At 57.1% G+C, this 13,763-nt stretch overlaps 1 protein-coding gene across 1 annotated transcript; it reads right to left on the bottom strand.

Moving 5' to 3' along the window:
• Positions 1 to 975: 975 nt before the first annotated feature.
• On the bottom strand, positions 976 to 13,295 carry LOC128496777 (uncharacterized). The gene is made up of 18 exons (XM_053466567.1): positions 13,285 to 13,295; positions 12,944 to 12,991; positions 12,123 to 12,229; positions 11,720 to 11,841; positions 11,426 to 11,562; positions 10,826 to 10,960; positions 10,266 to 10,695; positions 10,131 to 10,196; positions 9,613 to 9,691; positions 5,694 to 5,896; positions 4,510 to 4,752; positions 4,281 to 4,379; positions 3,579 to 3,772; positions 3,183 to 3,357; positions 2,874 to 3,030; positions 2,316 to 2,469; positions 2,087 to 2,198; positions 976 to 1,576 (listed from the first exon to the last, which is right to left on the bottom strand). The coding sequence occupies exons 2-18, from the start codon at positions 12,971 to 12,973 to the stop codon at positions 1,407 to 1,409; spliced, it is 2,613 nt and encodes an 870-aa protein (XP_053322542.1). The 5' UTR covers positions 12,974 to 12,991; positions 13,285 to 13,295; the 3' UTR covers positions 976 to 1,406.
• Positions 13,296 to 13,763: the final 468 nt, after the last annotated feature.

Genomic DNA, 13,763 nt, shown 5'->3' with positions numbered 1-13,763 from the left:
TCTCTGGCCGTATAACTAATCCCGTTCTTATAACCCGTTATATCCCTGTATATTCCTCATATTATATATTATATACTCTCCGGCCGTATAACTAATCCCGTCCTTATAACCCGTTATACCCTGTATATTCCTCATATTATATATTATATACTCTCCGGCCGTATAACTAATCCCCTCCTTATAACCCGTTATATCTTGTATATTCCTCATGCTATATGTTACATACTCCCCAGTCCCCACTTCAAGGCATCTATTGGATTGGATAGGCTAGTGGATTCCGCATCTCTTTGCCTTTTACTCTGAATGGACGTCCTCTTGTTCTATGCACAATCTTATTAATAAACAGGTCATCAGAGAGCAGCTGCTATTGGCTCACGTTTTTTTGTATAATGACATTATATCACCTGTAAAATGCCTTTTTTAATGCAAACAAATCCCCCTTCTCCAGCCTCTCTCTACAACTAAGCGATCCATTCCTCCTATTAATTTAATTGCCCATAACGTCCTTAGTACTTAGACTTGCTCTGCATATTCATGACGGGGTATTTCCGTTACAGGGGCAAGATCGGACTGGCTCTTGCCACAGCTGCTTGACACTGAGCACTGTTACCTGGTTTACTAATTATTCTTATTAATAAGATTAATAATCTCTCAACACAGCCCCATTTAAGGCTTGATTTACACATTTCTTCCTTTTCCCCAAGATGCACAACTTTACATTTATCGCATTGAACCTTGTCTGTCTCCGGCCTTGCACTGGCCCCTCTCCACCTCACTGTGGACTGTTGTGGCGGTAAATATTAAACTATGAACCACCTCCTAACGGCCACTTAGCCACGGACTTCTGATTGTACTGCGCTTCAGCATACGTTAGTGTTTTGTTCTGATTAGAAACAGAGAAGACGGGACACAGGACGTGGTGTAAAATACTGGTCTCCATTATGTACTTTTGCAGAAATATTGAAAACTTTTACATTATTTTTTTTTTAAACTGTACTAATTTGTAAGACTAAAGAGTCCGTCGCCACTCCACACGTTCTGCACTCAAATGCAGGCAATACCCGGCGCTAAGCATCGTGTCTCTCCCCACTCTCTATAATCTGCACCGCTGGGGGTTATTATTCCTAAATCGTAGGATGCGAAGTCCTGAAAAGCGGGATGAAGTACCACATCCTGGGAGTGGGGGGGGGTTGCAGGACTTGCACTCGCAAATCAAAACTTCAACCAGCGGCCCCCCGGCCAGACGCAGCTCACTTTTAATGGAAGACTACAGGGGTCAGACGCCGTCGCACCGGAGCCCTCAAAACCAGCTCCTAGCTAAAGGAGTTTCGACTAAGGCGTCCGACACTCAAGCCAGAGCCGGCTACTTCATATAGAGCGTAAGCCCACAGGCCAGGAGACGCGGCTTAGTCCTCCTCGTCGGAAATTTCTTGCGCAGGGATAAGGCGAAGGCTGTTGGCCCGGATGCTTAGGATGGAAGTGCAGGACAACATGAGGTCAGCTACCCCCTGCCCCGTCACGCCAGTGCCGTCCAGGTTCATCTGCACTATAGAAACTTCTCTCAGAAAACAGAGACCTAAAAGACAGAAGAGACTGAACGGCATGCAGTGAAACCGCGCAGGAGCAGCCCTGAAATACAGCATAAAAATAACACAAAATGCGCAAGTTTCCTCTTCCGTGAAATGAGAAGTTGGCATTTAGTGAGGTCAGGATCACTGATTGGTACAACAACAGGCCCAAGATACGGCACCCGGCTCACAGCAGGCCCTCCCGCTGCCGCCATCACATTGCGCACACACCTCTGACACCCCCCATCACATCGCACAGCAGGCTCTCCTGCACCCCCATCACATTGCACACACCTCTGACGCCCCCCCTCCCCCATCACATTGCACAGCAGGCTCTCCTGCCCCCCATCACATTGCACAGCAGACACCTCTGGCCCCCTCATCACATCACACAGCAGGCTCTCCTGTACAGTGACAACAAACACTGACCACCCTTGTATCAGCGACTCTCCATGAACTACCGGTCACATTACCCCCTTTAACCCCCAACCCTCCCCCACACATGCGCGATCACTTACCCTTGTTGGTCACCCGTGTCCGGCTGAGATTGACCTTCAGCAGGTTTTTGCAGCGTCTGATGCCAAGTTTTAACACATTATCCCCAACAGCCGTGTCTGCGAGCCCCAGAACCTGGACACGGAGATAAATCACACCCGTGGTATAAACGCATTTGTAACGCATGCCGCCTGGAGAGCGTGTAAGCGTGCAGCACTAATAATGCGCTGGAGCGCCTCACATGCATCTTACCTGCAGGTGTGGCAGGTGTGGGATGCACCGAGACACCCCTCTGCTGGTCACTTTAGTACGGTCCAGACTCAGCTCCTCCAGGTGCCTCAGACCCTGCAAATGGACCAGTCCGGCGTCCGACACCGACGTGTTACACAAGGAGAGGACCTGCAGTCTGCGGAGGGGGAAGACCGTGAGATCCCGCCCCTGGGGCACATCTAACATCACATGACAGCTTTAAAGACGCTGCCCCCGAGGGCACATCTAACATTCCATGACAGCTTTAAAGACCCTGCCCCCGAGGGCACATCTAACATCACATGACAGCTTTAAACACATTCTACGGGTTGGAAAAATCGCTTCATGTGTTGGGAATTCGGGCATTTTAACGTTACGAACATTGCCAGCCAATCAGGCAGTGGGCTAGCCTGGTGCATACTGGGGTACCACAGGTAAGAGGCAGTTTCTACCGCTCTGCTCTAGTGTCTGTTACTCTCGGGGGGCGCTGTGACATTCCTGTTTTACAAGCAAATACCTTTTCAGACCAACTGAAGGTTCCGGGCCCCGTGTCGGGTTTACCTGCGCAGGTGGGAGACATGCTGGACACCCTGGTCTGTGATGTGAGTGTGATCAGTCAGGTCCAACTCAACAAGTGTACTCAGCTGCTGGAGAAAGGACAGACCGTGGTGTGTGAGACAGCGCCGTCCAGGGAGCACCAGCCGTGTGAGCGAGAGACCTGCAAAAAAGAGCAAGACCGTTAAACGGGAGCCCTGGAGACAGAAAAGAGCGTGTGAGACCTCGAGAGCAAGGCACAGACAGACAGCAGGGGAATTATTACCGAACACACTAGTCAGGGATGGTTTATGGGTAGATGGAGCGGACACTCACCTGACAGAAGTGCCAGCACTCGGTCCGAGGTCACAGACTGCACTCCTGACAGTGTAAGAGTTGTGAGCTCAGACAGAGATGTGACAGCCATGAGAGACTGCTCTGTAACGTGGGTGCTGTCTAAGTGCAAAGTGTTCAGCTGCTTCAGCTCACACAGATGAGAGATGTCCGACACCTGAAACACAAGAGATGTCCGACATTTCAACGGCCGTGAGAGGTCAGCAGGAGATGGGCCGAGACATCCCTGAACGTGAGCGGAGGGGACACACAGGACAGAACCTCTCCGCATCCAATTCCCCCAGGTGGGGTAGAAGTAATTGATGCTCCAGTAATCCCAAACACGGCGAGGAGACCTCAGACCCCCTCCCGTGGCAGGTGAGGAGGTGCTATACTTACCGGGGTATGTTTGATGCTTAGCACTCGCAGGTCGGGGGTACGGTGGCCCAGCAGGCTCAGGGTGCGTTCTGTCACAGCGGTCTGATTTACACTCAGGTGAGTCAGTGAAGAGCGAGTGCAGAGCAGGAAATCACACATTCCAGCATCGCTCACTTTGGTCTGATCCAGGACAAGGTGCGACAAGTGCTTCAGATCTGGAGATGGACGGACAGACAGACTGAGCGCGACAATAAGAGTAACAGTTTCTTAAAGAACTCTATAAGCTCCTCTGAGCAGGGGACTGCTGTGACCTGCGTGCCTGTTGTACAGCACTGCAGAATATGATGCCATTATATTATGGGTCACCCCACCCCCAGTTCTTTTCCTTGCATGTGCTGTGTTCTGCCCACGCTTAGGGCCAGAGCGGCCCACTGGGAACCCCGATTATTTATTGCTCTGTCAATGTACTATGTACTGCCCCCCCCCAAGGTGATTAAGACTGAGCCATTCTATTGCCCCCCACAGGCAGTATGCCAAGGAGACTGAGTGTTTAGTAGATGGGGGCTCAGATAATCTTACAAATGGCTGAAAACATTTTGGGGCACAAACTAAAACTGGGGTAAAAAAAGAAACGGGGGAGATTAGCGGAAAATGATTCCAGGGGTCAGTAATTGGTGGGTTTAACCCTTTAAAGGGAAATGAGCGAGGAAGGCAGAGACTCACCTCTCAGGTAGAGCAGACAGGACTCTGTAAGTTTGGTGCAGGAGCTGAGATTGAGATATTGCAGCTTCGGCAAATACTGCGCCACCGACAGAGCCACGTCTGCGAAGAGACACAAAGGAAACCGTGAGAGTCAAACGCACCGAGTGCACTCAATATACACCCGTTACAGGTTACCGGCGCTGGGGCCGCCCGTCGGCAGGGCACAGGCGCTCGGGTCGCACTCGGATACCTGTCAGCAGGGTACAGGCGCTCAGGCTGAGGATCCTCAGATTGGGGAAGCCCCGCAGATGTCGGATGAGGTCATTGGTGCAGTACTGGTAGCAGTTGAGGGTAATGCTGCGGACCGGGTTGCCTGTAAACAGCTCCAGGTTCCGGGGCCGGAGGACGCGCTCCTTGATCATGTGATGGATGAGGAGTTCTGCCAGCTCCGGGGTCAGACGGGAAAGCGAGCCCGAGTACTGCAGGGTCGGTGCTGAGGGAAAGACGGACACGCGTGACACAGGAGGAGGCTAAACTTACCCTGGGAGACATAGGAGGAGAAACGGTTAAAAGAAAACGGGGTGGGGGAGGGGAACAGATTAAAATCATCGGGGTGATAAAGTGGCAGTGGGGGGAGCCTTCATGGATCTTGCAGCACATAGTCAAAGTGGCCACAGAACAGGGTTATCTTCTCGCATGGTGACGTGGCGGGGCAGCAGCGGGAGGTTGTATGAGGGGTAGAGCAGGGTAAATGAGATGGGGGGGTTGGGAGTATGAGGGGTAGCATAGGGTAAGTGAGATGGGGGGTGGTTGGGAGTATGAGGGGTAGCACAGGGTAAGTGAGATGGGGGGGTTGGGAGTATGAGGGGTAGCACAGGGTAAGTGATATGGGGGTTGGGAGTATGAGGGGTAGAACAGGGTAAGTGAGATGGGGGGGTTGGGAGTATGAGGGGTAGCATAGGGTAAGTGAGATGGGGGGTGGTTGGGAGTATGAGGGGTAGCACAGGGTAAGTGAGATGGGGGGTTGGGAGTATGAGGGGTAGCATAGGGTAAGTGATATGGGGGGGTGGTTGGGAGTAAGAGGGGTAGAACAGGGTAAGTGATATGGGGGGGGTTGGGAGTATGAGGGGTAGCACAGGGTAAGTGATATGGGGGGGTGGTTGGGAGTATGAGGGGTAGCACAGGGTAAGTGAGATGGGGGAGTTGGGAGTATGAGGGGTAGAATAGGGTAAGTGAGATGGGGGGTTGGGAGTATGAGGGGTAGCACAGGGTAAGTGAGATGGGGGAGTTGGGAGTATGAGGGGTAGAATAGGGTAAGTGAGATGGGGGGGTTGGGAGTATGAGGGGTAGCACAGGGTAAGTGAGATGGGGGGGTTGGGAGTATGAGGGGTAGCACAGGGTAAGTGTGATGGGGGGGGAGTACGGGGAGAGTACCGGTGATTACAGCGAGTGCACCCTGCAGGGCCTGGCAGCGTAAGCTGGGGACGGCCGACAGCCTGGAGACTCTGCAGACAGCCGGCTCCCGCTCCACGCTCTCCTGTCGAAGCTCCGCAGCCACTCGCGCCCTGACGCTTGGGGGGCCCTCCAGAGACGGGGAGGAGGCCGGGGCCACAGAGTCACCGCTCTCATCCGACGGTCTGAGGAGACAGCAGTAAAACATTACACCGAACACACAAAACACACGCAGCACCGAGACGCAGAGACCGCACATCACACGCAGCACCGAGACGCAGAGACCGCACATCACACGCAGCACCGAGACGCAGAGACCGCACAAAACACACGCAGCACCGAGACGCAGAGACCGCACAAAACACACGCAGCACCGAGACGCAGAGACCGCACATCACACGCAGCACCGAGACGCAGAGACCGCACATCACACGCAGCACCGAGACGCAGAGACCGCACAAAACACGCGCAGCACCGAGACGCAGAGACCGCACATCACACGCAGCACCGAGACGCAGAGACCGCACATCACACGCAGCACCGAGACGCAGAGACCGCACATCACACGCAGCACCGAGACGCAGAGACCGCACATCACACGCAGCACCGAGACGCAGAGACCGCACATCACACGCAGCACCGAGACGCAGAGACCGCACATCACACGCAGCACCGAGACGCAGAGACCGCACATCACACGCAGCACCGAGACGCAGAGACCGCACATCACACGCAGCACCGAGACGCAGAGACCGCACATCACACGCAGCACCGAGACGCAGAGACCGCACATCACACGCAGCACCGAGACGCAGAGACCGCACATCACACGCAGCACCGAGACGCAGAGACCGCACAAAACACACGCAGCACCGAGACGCAGAGACCGCACATCACACGCAGCACCGAGACGCAGAGACCGCACATCACACGCAGCACCGAGACGCAGAGACCGCACATCACACGCAGCACTGGGACGCAGAGACCGCACAAAACACACGCAGCACCGAGACGCAGAGACCGCACATCACACGCAGCACCGAGACGCAGAGACCGCACATCACACGCAGCACCGAGACGCAGAGACCGAACAACACACGCAGCACCGAGACGCAGAGACCGCACATCACACGCAGCACCGAGACGCAGAGACCGCACAAAACACACGCAGCACCGAGACGCAGAGACCGCACATCACACGCAGCACCGAGACGCAGAGACCGCACATCACACGCAGCACCGAGACGCAGAGACCGCACATCACACGCAGCACCGAGACGCAGAGACCGCACATCACACGCAGCACCGGGACGCAGAGACCGCACATCACACGCAGCACCGAGACGCAGAGACCGCACATCACACGCAGCACCGGGACGCAGAGACCGCACATCACACGCAGCACCGAGACGCAGAGACCGCACATCACACGCAGCACCGAGACGCAGAGACCGCACATCACACGCAGCACCGAGACGCAGAGACCGCACATCACACGCAGCACCGAGACGCAGAGACCGCACATCACACGCAGCACCGAGACGCAGAGACCGCACATCACACGCAGCACCGAGACGCAGAGACCGCACATCACACGCAGCACCGAGACGCAGAGACCGCACATCACACGCAGCACCGAGACGCAGAGACCGAACAACACACGCAGCACCGAGACGCAGAGACCGCACATCACACGCAGCCCCGTGACGCAGAGACCGCACATCACACGCAGCACCGAGACGCAGAGACCGCACATCACACGCAGCACCGAGACGCAGAGACCGCACATCACACGCAGCACCGAGACGCAGAGACCGAACAACACACGCAGCACCGAGACGCAGAGACCGCACATCACACGCAGCCCCGAGACGCAGAGACCGCACATCACACGCAGCACCGGGACGCAGAGACCGCACATCACACGCAGCACCGAGACGCAGAGACCGAACAACACACGCAGCACCGAGACGCAGAGACCGCACATCACACGCAGCACCGAGACGCAGAGACCGCACATCACACGCAGCACCGAGACGCAGAGACCGCACAAAACACGCGCAGCAACCACACAACACACACGCAGCACCGAGACGCAGAGACCGCACATCACACGCAGCACCGAGACGCAGAGACCGCACATCACACGTAGCACCGAGACGCAGAGACCGCACATCACACGCAGCACCGAGACGCAGAGACCGCACAAAACACACGCAGCACCGAGGCGCAGAGACCGCACATCACACGCAGCACCGAGACGCAGAGACCGCACATCACACGCAGCACCGAGACGCAGAGACCGAACAACACACGCAGCACCGAGACGCAGAGACCGCACATCACACGCAGCACCGAGACGCAGAGACCGCACAAAACACGCGCACAACCACACAACACACACGCAGCACCGAGACGCAGAGACCGCACATCACACGCAGCACCGAGACGCAGAGACCGCACATCACACGCAGCACCGAGACGCAGAGACCGCACATCACACGCAGCACCGAGACGCAGAGACCGCACATCACACGCAGCACCGAGACGCAGAGACCGCACATCACACGCAGCACCGAGACGCAGAGACCGAACAACACACGCAGCACCGAGACGCAGAGACCGCACATCACACGCAGCACCGAGACGCAGAGACCGCACATCACACGCAGCACCGAGACGCAGAGACCGCACAAAACACGCAGCACCGGGACGCAGAGACCGCACATCACACGCAGCACCGAGACGCAGAGACCGAACAACACACGCAGCACCGAGACGCAGAGACCGCACATCACACGCAGCACCGAGACGCAGAGACCGCACATCACACGCAGCACCGAGACGCAGAGACCGCACATCTCACGCAGCACCGGGACGCAGAGACCGCACATCACACGCAGCACCGAGACGCAGAGACCGAACATCACACGCAGCACCGAGACGCAGAGACCGCACATCACACGCAGCACCGAGACGCAGAGACCGCACATCACACGCAGCACTGGGACGCAGAGACCGCACATCACACGCAGCACCGAGACGCAGAGACCGCACATCACACGCAGCACCAAGACGCAGAGACCGAACAACACACGCAGCACCGAGACGCAGAGACCGCACATCACACGCAGCACCGAGACGCAGAGACCGCACATCACACGCAGCACCGGGACGCAGAGACCGCACATCACACGCAGCACCGAGACGCAGAGACCGCACAAAACACACGCAGCACCGAGACGCAGAGACCGCACATCACACGCAGCACCGAGACGCAGAGACCGCACATCACACGCAGCACCGAGACGCAGAGACCGCACATCACACGCAGCACCGAGACGCAGAGACCGCACAAAACACGCGCACAACCACACAACACACAGAGACCGCACATCACACGCAGCACCGAGACGCAGAGACCGTACATCACACGCAGCACCGAGACGCAGAGACCGCACATCACACGCAGCACCGAGACGCAGAGACCGCACATCACACGCAGCACCGGGACGCAGAGACCGCACATCACACGCAGCACCGAGACGCAGAGACCGCACATCACACGCAGCACCGGGACGCAGAGACCGCACATCACACGCAGCACCGAGACGCAGAGACCGCACATCACACGCAGCACCGGGACGCAGAGACCGCACATCACACGCAGCACCGAGACGCAGAGACCGCACATCACACGCAGCACCGAGACGCAGAGACCGCACATCACACGCAGCACCGAGACGCAGAGACCGCACATCACACGCAGCACCGAGACGCAGAGACCGCACATCACACGCAGCACCGAGACGCAGAGACCGCACATCACACGCAGCACCGAGACGCAGAGACCGCACATCACAGGCTGCAAAAAGAGCACTTATACTAACAAGCTACTCACCGGAGCCTCACTCCATTAGAGGGCCAGCGGTGGGATCCCGAGCCGGGCGATCTGGAACCCGATGGAATCAAATCAACGTCTGAAAACAGAGCGAGAGCAACAACTTCCTCTGAATGAGTCAGTGGGTGGGGTAAACTCCTGCAGTGGGAGGGGCCAATGTCCCATAAATTCCCTTTGTGTCACCCTGCACTGGGAGGGGCCAATGTCCCATAAATTCCCTTTGTCTGTGTCACCCTGCACTGGGAGGGGCCAATGTCCCATAAATTCCTTGTGTCTGTTGCCCTGCACTGGGAGGGGCCAGTGTCCCATAAATTCCTTGTGTCTGTGTCGCCCTTCGCTGGGAGGGGCCAATGTCCCATAAATTCCTTGTGTCTGTCGCCCTGCACTGGGAGGGGCCAGTGTCCCATAAATTCCTTGTGTCTGTCGCCCTGCACTGGGAGGGGCCAGTGTCCCATAAATTCCTTGTGTCTGTGTCGCCCTGCACTGGGAGGGGCCGGTCACAGTGTTTTATATTTTACCTCCCGGGGCACCCGGCTCTCCCTCGGGTCTAACTTGCTCCTGACTCACCAAGCTCTGCCCTCGACCTGCAAAGGAACCATAAAGATCAGCGGTGGTCTACGAGACGTCTCCCCGCGGCCGGTCTGTCTCCTTACCCCATGAGTGCTGCGGGGAGGGAAGCGGCCCGTCTCTCATTAGGACGTTGGGGGACACGGAGTGAGCCGGTGAACCCAAAATAGGCAGGAGGCGCTGTCCTTGTGACATGAGCTCATCGGGACTGCAGATGGTGTCCACGGGGGCCGGAGACGATGCGGGGGGCTCAGGAGACGATGCGGGGGGCTCCAGGTCGGGTTCTGCTAGAAGCTTCTCTTTGTGGCGAACACACAGAGCGGCATTAGGGGTGAGGCCGAGGTCGCGCAGGCTGTGCTCCATGTCCTCCTCAGTGAAGTGTCTGGTGGGAAAGGTCTGCAGGAGGCTGCAGGGCGCCAGAGCCGGCTGCGTGGACTCCAGGTGATCGCAGACGGACCGCAAGAGACAGTCCGCAGGAAACCGCAAGCGGATGGAGCTTCCCGAGGGGAGACGCACCTGGAAGGAGGAGGAATCCGGTACATTCCGCGCACAATAAGGAAAACTAATTCTAATAGCATCCCCTCCCCCACACCTCCGTGCTCCTCGATGTACCCGCAGCGGCGGCCCTTTGCACCCCACGACTCACCATTAGAGCGCAGCCATTATCTGTCAGATGACCTTTGCTCTCTGAACTCTGACCCCTTTGGGGCTCGTTAACCTGCTGCCGGTCATGCAGTTTCTGCCGATCCTCCGCAATACGCTGGAGAACGAGATCCCGATCCTAGAGAACGAGGAACGTCCGTAACTGAGAACAACCATACATTAGACAGGGCGCCGGCATCTCGATGATTTACCTATACATTAGACAGGGCGCCGGCATCTCGATGATTTACCTATACATTACACAGGGTGCCGGCATCTCGGTGATTCAGGGCGCCGGCATCTCGATGATTTACCTATACATTAGATAGGGCGCCGGCATCTCGATGATTTACCTATACATTAGACAGGGCGCCGGCATCTCGATGATTTACCTATACATTAGACAGGGCGCCGGCATCTCGGTGATTCAGGGAGCCGGCATCTCGATGATTTACCTACCATATTTATCGGCGTATAACACACATCTGCATTTCGCCTCCTCTGCGGTCCGGCACTCCGTGTGTCAGCGCTTTACTCTGACTCATTACTATGTGCCGGAACGCTTATACAGGGCGAGCCCTTGCTGCGCAGTGAAAGGTCTAACCTTTTTCTTGCAGCGTCTCTCTTCCTTCGCCTCCTCCGCCTCTCTGGCGCTCTGCTTCTCCTCGTACGCTCGTCTGTGCTGCGCTCTGCTGGAGATGGCTGGTGGACAGGCCCCGGGCTCTGGCGACGCTCTAGCAGCTGCAGACACGAGAAGAAAATGGTGAGAGATCCCGCATCACCCGGCAGTGGCATGGGGCAGACCCCGCCTGCGTCACCCGGCAGGGGCAGACCCCGCCTGCGTCACCCGGCACCCTGGGCAGTAGGTTTGTCAGTTAAGCGTTGTCAGGTGTCTGACCTGGGGCGTCACCGGCAGTTCCTCTGTCTCTCGGCGGATTGAAAGCTGTCACGGCTCCTGCTCCGGGGTCTGCCTCGCGTTGGATGTGTAACGAGCCACGCTGCTGCCCACTCCGCAAAATCCTGTCACATAAAATACAAAAATTCACTGCCTTCCCACACACCCCTCCCCCAAGGGCCAGTAAGGGGCAGGGCACAAATACCCTATCTGCCCCGGCACCAGTAAGAAGCGCACCAAGATCCACCAAGTGGACTTCACTAGCCTGATGCAGTAGCTGCTGGGCCCACACATGGTGGAGTTGGGGTATCTCAGGCTCGTGGACCCCAGGACCCCACACCAGGGATAGTTGTCCCTCCCGACATGCGGACAGTATACATATAACATACAGATCCGCGGCACTCACCAGTCGGCGGCGTCCTGCACCCCTAGACAGCCGGCCCGCAGAGCGCCCTGAACCTGCGACTCCTCAAAACCCATTTCATAAAGAGCCAGGAAGAGCTCGCCGATCGTCTGCAGGGAAAGAGGCAGCTCGTGGCACAACCAGATTTACCCTCCGATAACCCCCTCTATCTGCTGCCGGCCGCGGGATATGTTGGGTGGCTTTCCCGGCACAAACAGCACACTGAGCTGATTCGCGTCCCTACACGGGGTGGCCAGTTACCCGGGCAATAGGGCACAAAGTCAGAGCGCCTAGCGGTCCAAGGAGAACCAGCACCCCGGCCACCACCGTGCAATGCCTCTGCCACCCAGCACCGGGGCCCTCAGAGCCCACTCTTACCCCGGCCACCACCGTGCAATGCCCCTGCCACCCAGCACCAGGGCCCTCAGAGCCCACTCTTACCCCGGCCACCACCGTGCAATGCCCCTGCCACCCAGCACCAGGGCCCTCAGAGCCCACTCTTACCCAGGCCACCACCGTGCAATGCCCTTGCCAACCAGCACCGGGGCCCTCAGAGCCCACTCTTACCCAGGCCACCACCGTGCAATGCCCTTGCCACCCAGCACCAGGGCCCTCAGAGCCCACTCTTACCCCGGCCACCACCGTGCAATGCCCCTGCCACCCAGCACCGGGGCCCTCAGAGCCCACTCTTACCCAGGCCACCACCGTGCAATGCCCCTGCCACCCAGCACCGGGGCCCTCAGAGCCCACTCTTACCCCGGCCACCACCGTGCAATGCCCCTGGCACTCTGCCCTTTCCCCTTCGAGTCACCCCACAAACTCACCCCACGTCCTGCCGGCTCCTCCATGGTCATGGGGGGTCCACAGACTTCCTGTTTCAATTACAAAATAAAGTGCTTCAGCAACGTGCACTCACACTCAGCTACACCATCACTCAGCGTCTGTGTGTCATCTCTACACTTCGCCGACGCTCACAACCTCCTTGTGTCACTCACACTCACCCCCTCCATGTTTCACCTAGACTCTGACACTCACCCCCTCCCGTGGGTCACTCACCCCCTCCCGTGGGTCACTCACCCCCTCCCGTGGGTCACTCACAACCCCTGCCTGTCACTCAGACACTGACACTCACTCACCCATGTTTCACCCACACTATGACACTTACCCCTCCGTGGGTCACTCACAACCCCTTGCGTCCCACCCCGCGAGTCACTCACTTTTTACTCAGACTATCCCTGTCAGGTTCGCTCACTCTCCCTCGCTGAGTGCAGTGGGGGGATTCCAGACTCCGATTGGTCCTTCCATCTGTCACTCCTAACACTACGGGTCCGCCTATGTCCTGCTGGCGATATGATTGGCTGATGTTGTATTATTTTCACGCTTTCCTCGTGACGTCAGAATTTGGCCAAACAACCCGGATTACGCTACTTTTCCAGCCAATAGGAAAGGCAATTGTTTAACAGAGCTTCAGGAGGGACAACCCCTCACGTCAATCAATGCTGACCACGCCCAGAATCGAAGGCCTGTATCTGTAAAACTTTATTAACAATTAATTAGAGGAAACGGAAGAGGTGGTTTTGGGGTTGTGGATTCCTCCTCTATCCCCAGCCTCAGATATCTATGCAGTATATACCGTGTAAACAG

This window comes from Spea bombifrons, chromosome 5 (genome assembly GCF_027358695.1).
Source record: "Spea bombifrons isolate aSpeBom1 chromosome 5, aSpeBom1.2.pri, whole genome shotgun sequence".
In the NCBI taxonomy this organism is placed as follows: Eukaryota; Metazoa; Chordata; class Amphibia; order Anura; family Pelobatidae; genus Spea; species Spea bombifrons.
Note: the sequence above shows the minus strand (reverse complement) of the source record. Positions and strands in the feature narration are given on the sequence as shown.

What these genes read in the sequence shown, in the direction of transcription:
- LOC128496777 (XM_053466567.1), bottom strand. Translation starts at nt 12,973, where the DNA reads ATGACCATGGAGGAGCCGGCAGGACGTGGG. An exon ending in AGAGCCGGGTGCCCCGGGAG is followed by an intron (nt 9,692 to 10,130) that starts GTAAAATATAAA and finishes CTCTGTTTTCAG; the next exon opens with ACGTTGATTTGATTCCATCG. An exon ending in CGCCTGTACCCTGCTGACAG is followed by an intron (nt 4,380 to 4,509) that starts GTATCCGAGTGC and finishes GTCTCTTCGCAG; the next exon opens with ACGTGGCTCTGTCGGTGGCG.